We start from the raw sequence: 7,500 nt of genomic DNA, 5'->3' as shown, positions 1-7,500 counted from the left end.
CTATATACTGTCTCCATATTAAAGTGTTAATAAGCATCGTACATTTTATGAATAGATAGGCCCCGATAACCCGTCCTCCCACTAGGCTGGTTAAAGCGGCGGCCGTCCTCCCACTAGGATGGTTAAAGCGGCGGCCGTCCTCTCTAGACGTATTCATCAATTTTATCATATTGAAGTTTTAAAAATTGGTTTGTTCTCGTATTTAAATGAATACTATACATCACAATTCTATGTATAGTTAGGTGTTTAGGTTCTGTTGATGATTTGTATTTGTAGTACGTGGGTGAAGTTTTTATAGCAACCCGTCCTCGACTCAAGTCCATTCCATCCAGCGGTCGACCCCACAGACGCAGTCATTAACTTTAACATGTTGTTCATTCAAAACGGGAATTTTCTCAAATATAAATTAATATTATAATATATTAGCATATTGTGCATATATAGACATAGGTTAGGTTAGGTGTTTAGGTTCTGTTGGCGATTATTGGTATTTGTAGTACGTGGGTGAAGCATTTACAGCGTTGTGGTTCGAACACAAGTCGTCAGTGAAGCACTTGTTCCGGAAGTGTTCGGACGTCATCAGTTGTGAGTCGTGTGTAAACTGTTTTTCATCCATAAACAGCTGGGGTTTGGCGGCTGGATTAACGAGCTTGGACCTACGTATGCGAGGACGGACTGGGCTCGGATACATTACGTGTGGTATTTTTTTTATGAGGTGCGATTCGAACACAAGACGATAGTGAGATGTTGTTCGGTTGAAGCTCGAATATAATCGGTTATGAGTCGCATCCGGTTTTCATAAATTAAGATCAGATGTTCCTTAATTCCGCCGTCAAACATCCTGTTTATGAATAAATCCACCAGGGCCGTGACGAGGATTCGAACCTGCGTCCGAGAGCATCCCAGACGCTGCCTTAATCGACTGAGCTACGACATGGTAAAAATAATTGCAACCGGAAGTTCTACTGAAGTTTGTTCATTTGATGCATCACGCTATTGTGATTTCTGTATGTCTCCTGTTTATGAACGACAAACGGTCGACACACCATTCACAACTGATCGAATATTTTTCGAACAGTGCTTCGTTGCAGGCGACTTGTGTTCGAATCGCTACTCTTCTAAATGCTTCACCCACGAACAATGCAAACAATTGCCAGTAGGCTCTAAACACCTAAACTAACGTATGTCAAACTATGCACCAAATTGAATGATATAATAATGTTATTTTTTATATATTTGAAAAAATGCCGATTTTAAATAGTAGTGGACAGCCACCAGTCTCAGGAGACTATTGGGCTCTGGTTGTCGGTCTGGAGTGGCCTCTCCAAGGCGTTAAGCCTGGGTAGGTTGATACGGGGGAGAAGCTGTTACCCATGCAGCAGGTCTTCCCCCTCTCTCCAGGGCGCAAACCCAGGGTAGATTGATACGGGGGAGAAGCTGTTACCCATGCAGCAGGTTCCCCCTCTCTACAGCACCGAATGTCTCCAATGGAAAAGCATATACAGTAGATTAACATTAACGAATACGTCATTGTGGTCGACCCGAACCATGAACAACCAGAGAACAACCTGTAGACCCAAGTGAATAAGGTATTTAACGGCTGAATTTAACGACCATTTGACTCATCGTTTACGAGAACCAGCTGAACCACGATAAAAGAACTCTTAGAAGGTTCAAAAACCAAGAGTTAACACATGAAAGGAATATAAAACAGTATTGATTATTTTAATTCGTTGTAATGAAGCGAATACTCGATTTCAGACTCGCAAAATATGTGTACGTAATGTGTAAACTAACACACAATTGTCTTACCTTCAGCGGCAGCAAATATTTTGAGCATAAACTTTACTTAATAATAATAATAATAATAATAATAATAATAATAATAATAATAATAATAATAATAATAATAATAATTTTTATTATATTATTGTTCTGATTATTGAGGAAACATTAGGGGGGATCGAACTGTTGTATCCTGGCTATTGTGGTGTGTATTATCCTGACTATTGTAGAGTGTATTATCCTGACTATTGTAGAGTGTATTATCCAGACTATTGTAGAGTGTATTATCCTGACTATTGTAGAGTGTATTATCCTGACTATTGTAGAGTGTATTATCCTGACTATTGTAGAGTGTATTATCCTGACTATTGTAGTGTGTATTATCCTGACTATTGTAGTGTGTATTATCCTGACTATTGTGGAGTGTATTATCCTGACTATTGTAGAGTGTATTATCCTGACTATTGTAGAGTGTATTATCCTGACTATTGTTGCGTGTATTATCCTGACTATTGTGGAGTGTATTATCCTGACTATTGTAGAGTGTATTATCCTGACTATTGTAGAGTGTATTATCCTGACTATTGTAGCGTGTATTATCCTGACTATTGTAGAGTGTATTATCCTGACTATTGTAGCGTGTATTATCCTGACTATTGTAGAGTGTATTATCCTGACTATTGTAGAGTGTATTATCCTGACTATTGTAGCGTGTATTATCCTGACTATTGTAGAGTGTATTATCCTGACTATTGTAGCGTGTATTATCCTGACTATTGTAGAATGTATTATCCTGACTATTGTAGCGTGTATTATCCTGACTATTGTAGAGTGTATTATCCTGTCTATTGTGGAGTGTATTATCCTGACTATTGTAGCATGTATTATCCTGACTATTGTAGCATGTATTATCCTGACTATTGTAGCATGTATTATCCTGACTATTGTAGAGTGTATTATTCTGTCTATTGTGGAGTGTATTATCCTGACTATTGTAGCGTGTATTATCCTGACTATTGTAGAGTGTATTATTCTGTCTATTGTAGAGTGTATTATCCTGACTATTGTAGCATGTATTATCCTGACTATTGTAGAGTGTATTATTCTGTCTATTGTGGAGTGTATTATCCTGACTATTGTAGAGTGTATTATCCTGACTATTGTAGAGTGTATTATCCTGACTATTGTAGCGTGTATTATCCTGACTATTGTAGAGTGTATTATTCTGTCTATTGTGGAGTGTATTATCCTGACTATTGTAGAGTGTATTATCCTGACTATTGTAGAGTGTATTATCCTGACTATTGTAGAGTGTATTATTCTGTCTATTGTGGAGTGTATTATCCTGACTATTGTAGAGTGTATTATCCTGACTATTGTAGCGTGTATTATCCTGACTATTGTAGCATGTATTATCCTGACTATTGTAGAGTGTATTATTCTGTCTATTGTGGAGTGTATTATCCTGACTATTGTAGAGTGTATTATCCTGACTATTGTAGAGTGTATTATCCTGACTATTGTAGCGTGTATTATCCTGACTATTGTAGAGTGTATTATTCTGTCTATTGTGGAGTGTATTATCCTGACTATTGTAGAGTGTATTATCCTGACTATTGTAGAGTGTATTATCCTGACTATTGTAGAGTGTATTATCCTGACTATTGTAGCGTGTATTATCCTGACTATTGTAGAGTGTATTATCCTGACTATTGTAGAGTGTATTATCCTGACTATTGTAGCGTGTATTATCCTGACTATTGTAGCGTGTATTATCCTGACTATTGTAGCGTGTATTATCCTGACTATTGTGGAGTGTATTAACACACACTTCACTCAATTATGTTAATTTTTTTCCAGTTCTGTTTTGTGTCGATTTATTTAAAATCTTACTTAGTTTGGGCTCCAAGTTTTATATCAATAGCATTTCGTGGTTCACTGGTTAAGGCGCTCGTCTGGGGGTTATCCTGGACGCTGGTTCGATCCTCTCACCCTGCTCCAAAGATGTTTTCAGAGATCAGGTTGTTATGGTTCTATTCTCTATCCCCCCCCCCCCACTCTTGTACACCCACACAGCACGTGATTCACTTACAACCCTAAACAAGTTCAGCCACGTGTTGTAAACAAACCACCACGTGTTACAGCCACGTGATGTAAACAAACATCCACGTGTTACAACCACGTGTTGTAAACAAACCACCACGTGTTACAACCACGTGATGTAAACAAACCACCACGTGTTACAGCCACGTGATGTAAACAAACCACCACGTTACAGCCACGTGATGTAAACAAACCACCACGTGATGTAAACAAACCACCACGTGTTACAACCACGTGATGTAAACATGACCACCACGTGATGTAAACAAACCACCACATGTTACAAGCATGTGTTGTAAACACGTTCCAAACATAGGTTGAACATTCCCTTGTTCAAATATATTCTTCTCTTAATTAGAGTTCTCTAGTGCACTCTAGTTCATTGTTGTGCCTCTGTTGTGAGAAGCAAATCTATTTCATCTTTCAAAATTATTTTGTATTGTTATTGTAATGTTTAAGAGGACATTTAAGGTGTTATTTATGGCCTTTTGAATTGTGTAAGTTTTATATGTAGTTTCATGTGTGTTATAGGGAGGAAAAATATGTATTTTTGAGTTAATAAAGTTACACTTATTTTGTTCAATATGAACAGCACCATCTGTGAGTATATATATATATATATATATATATATATATATATATATATATATATATATATATATATATATATATATATAATATACTATAATATAAAATAAATGGGTGAAAAGGTGGAGGAAAAAACCTGGTATAAATAAGTTACAGAGCTTACAGCTGAGCTAAATGCACCTTAGCTTAGTTCTTCAGCTTAGCCATCAATCACTTCAGCTATCATGTCCCCCCTTGAGTTAGCTAAATTAAATGTTTAGGCACAATCACTGAAACTTAATCATATACATTTCTGCTGCATGGCACACAGCTTCGCATACACTTAAGCTGTAAATATACAATCTCCTCAGCTTAGGCACAAAAGCTTCAACTGAATCGCATCCCATCGGCTTGCCCACATGTGTTTTTGTTCATCCAATCCCTGCCAAGCGAAGTTCAACGTTCAGGCAAGCTATAGAACAGACGACACTTACGTCAACCCGACGTACGGGGCTGAACAGGGTGATCCCCACGTTTAATTGACGTTTCTTGTTCGAGACCTGGCCTACTGGCGTCTAGCCATTGGGGTTACCTTCGAAATAGGTTGATTTAGACGTCAGATTCATTCAGACAGAATGGCACCTGTTGATTCAGACGTCTGGTAGCCATTGCGAAGGAAAGTCTTCAAATGCAACTCGATATCAAACAGGGCGTTGTTTCTCTCCCTCAGCGAGCAGGAAAGCGCTCAACTCAGCGATTCTCTTCCTTAGCGAGCAGAAAAGCGCTCAACTCAGCGTTATTGACGCTGATTTCAACGTCATTTCATCAATTGGAAACGGGAGCAAAAGAAGAGCTTCGTTGTGGGTTCTTGTCACAAGACGAATAAAACTTTTTTCACGAAACGTTCACTCATTATAGGATCAATACTAAGTCCCACTAGCACCTCACAGAGTCCTGCTAGCACCTCACAGAGTCCTACTAGGAGTTAAAAACGCCATCTAGGACGTAATAGTCGTGCTAGAACCACACACGGATAATATAAAATCTTCAGAGTCCTTATAATGTAAGTCATAGTATAAGGACCTCACAGAGTCCTGTTAGGACCTCACAGAGTCCTGCTAGGACCTTTCAATGTCCCGCTAGGACCTCAAAGTCACGCTAGGAACTTACAGCACCCCACTAGGACCTCACTGCACCACGCTAGGACCTCACAGCACCATGCTAGGACATCATTGCGCCACGTTAGGACCTCATAGCCACGCTAGGAACTCACAGCATCTCGCTAGGACCTCACAAGCACGCTAGGACCTCATAAGGCTCACTGGAGAAGAATGAAAGAGTCGGAATCTTTTAACTCGTTGGAAATCGCCAAGAATTTGCTTTCTGCGCCTTGGTCGACGTTCAGAGGAACTTCGTCGTTGTTTAAGGGGTCTCAGGAGTCGTGTACTTCAAGGTCTGGCATGCCTGTTTAACCATTCTCATAGCATCTCGACCTCAAGGCTCAAGTAGTTACTCTGGATATATATATCTTGTAGTGTTCACCTTTCTTAATTTCCCGCGTCGAGGCTCTAAGGTGCCACTGATCTTGGAACAAAAGTCTGAACTAATGAACTGTTATTGGCTTCAATCACGCCAAAACGTTTGTGCACAGACACTCCTGAAACTGTGTTGTGAGGAAGTCACTTCCCTCTCTCTCTGGTTTGAAGAGGCCATTAAATTGTCTTTAACCACTTTCCAAAGCTGCACGACCCCTTGTAGACGACGCTGGACGTCTCTCAGACGTCACAGGAATCCCCCCCTGACGGATAGACGTAGTATAGACGACGCTGGACGTCTCTCAAACGTCGCAGGAATCCCCCCTGACGGATAGACGTAGGTTAGACGACGCTGGACGTCTCTCAAACGTCGCAGGAATCCCCCCTGACGGATAGACGTAGGTTAGACGACGCTGGACGTCTCTCAAACGTCGCAGGAATCCCCCCTGACGGATAGACGTAGGTTAGACGACGCTGGACGTCTCTCAAACGTCGCAGGAATCCCCCCTGACGGACAGACGCATATTAGACGACGCTGGACGTATCCCAAACGCTCTGAGAGACACTAATCGCCAGCGGCGCCTAAGAGAAGCAATTCATGCGTCTCAACGGGCTCGCCTGTGACGCCGGAGGCGACTTCGACTCCAAGATTCTTGACGGCCATACTCCTCCAGTGGCCCCTGGGTCATACCGCTACGGGCACGGGGGTCTGCGTGGTCCTAGCGTGGGCGCGTCCCTATGTGGGTCTCATGGCCTCTTTCAGGCCCGATACTGATCCCAGAAAGGACGCTCCGACGGAGTTTTCCTTCGCCGATCGCAGCGTTCTTATGAAGGTCTCGCGAAAGTCCTTAGAGAAGAGGCAGTAGATGTAGAAGGTGACGGCGAAGTTGGTGACCTCCAGAACGTTGGCGATCGCTCGAAATACCTGCCGGATGGAAAAAAAGATTACAAGTAATTGTGAAATGTAGTTTGGAGGGCTGTCAACAAGGTGTAATTGAGCTCACAAGAATGATTAAGACGCTGTTGGGAGCATTTCATCACAGCACAGCTTCTGTGCCGGGTAAGTCCACTACGGGATCACCATAGCCCGTGCTACTTGCCCCGCTCCTGTGCCAGGTAAGTCCACTACGGGCTCACCATAGCCCGTGCTACTTGCCCCGCTCCTGTGCCAGGTAAGTCCACTACGGGCTCACCATAGCCCGTGCTACTTGCCCCGCTCCTGTGCCGGGTAAGTTACGGGCTCACCATAGCCCGTGCTACTTGCCCCGCTCCTGTGCCTGGTAAGTCCACTACGGGCTCACCATAGCCCGTGCTACTTGGAACTTATTCCGAGTAGCTGAATCTATAACAACAACAACAACAGCTGTTGGGAGTTCGTTCCCGACTAATAATCCCGGATCCCAGGTTAAAATCCCCCGGACAAAACAGTAACGTGCCCAATCGTTTCTGCCCATTATGGGGATTGTGTCCAGTTCCTCGTTTTTTTAAGGAAACCACAATTTCTAGGAGG

The 7,500-nt window shown here is 41.9% G+C and overlaps 2 protein-coding genes across 2 annotated transcripts in view; both read right to left on the bottom strand.

Moving 5' to 3' along the window:
- Nucleotides 1–1,939: 1,939 nt before the first annotated feature.
- LOC123774250 (probable serine/threonine-protein kinase clkA) lies at nt 1,940–6,679 on the bottom strand. Its single transcript, XM_069307996.1, has 2 exons — nt 6,609–6,679; nt 1,940–3,590 (listed from the first exon to the last, which is right to left on the bottom strand). The coding sequence occupies exons 1-2, from the start codon at nt 6,677–6,679 to the stop codon at nt 1,940–1,942; spliced, it is 1,722 nt and encodes a 573-aa protein (XP_069164097.1).
- The window catches only part of LOC123774438 (probable G-protein coupled receptor B0563.6), a 71,509-nt gene continuing 68,602 nt past the window's right edge, over nt 4,594–7,500 (bottom strand). Inside the window, exon 7 of the mRNA XM_069307861.1 lies at nt 4,594–6,915. Within this exon, the coding sequence (XP_069163962.1) occupies nt 6,727–6,915 (189 nt within the window). The 3' untranslated portion in view covers nt 4,594–6,726. The remainder of the gene's footprint in view (nt 6,916–7,500) is intronic.

Source organism: Procambarus clarkii, chromosome 61 (assembly GCF_040958095.1).
Source record: "Procambarus clarkii isolate CNS0578487 chromosome 61, FALCON_Pclarkii_2.0, whole genome shotgun sequence".
Classification (NCBI taxonomy): domain Eukaryota; kingdom Metazoa; phylum Arthropoda; class Malacostraca; order Decapoda; family Cambaridae; genus Procambarus; species Procambarus clarkii.
The sequence above is the reverse complement of the archived record's forward strand: the minus strand, read 5'-3'. Positions and strand labels throughout refer to the sequence as shown.

Coding starts and splice junctions, on each gene's coding strand:
- LOC123774250 (XM_069307996.1), bottom strand. CDS start 6,679: ATGACCCAGGGGCCACTGGAGGAGTATGGCCGTCAAGAATCTTGGAGT. Junction 3,591..6,608: donor AGTCGCCTCCGGCGTCACAG/GCGAGCCCGTTG, acceptor ACTCCACAATAG/TCAGGATAATACACGCTACA.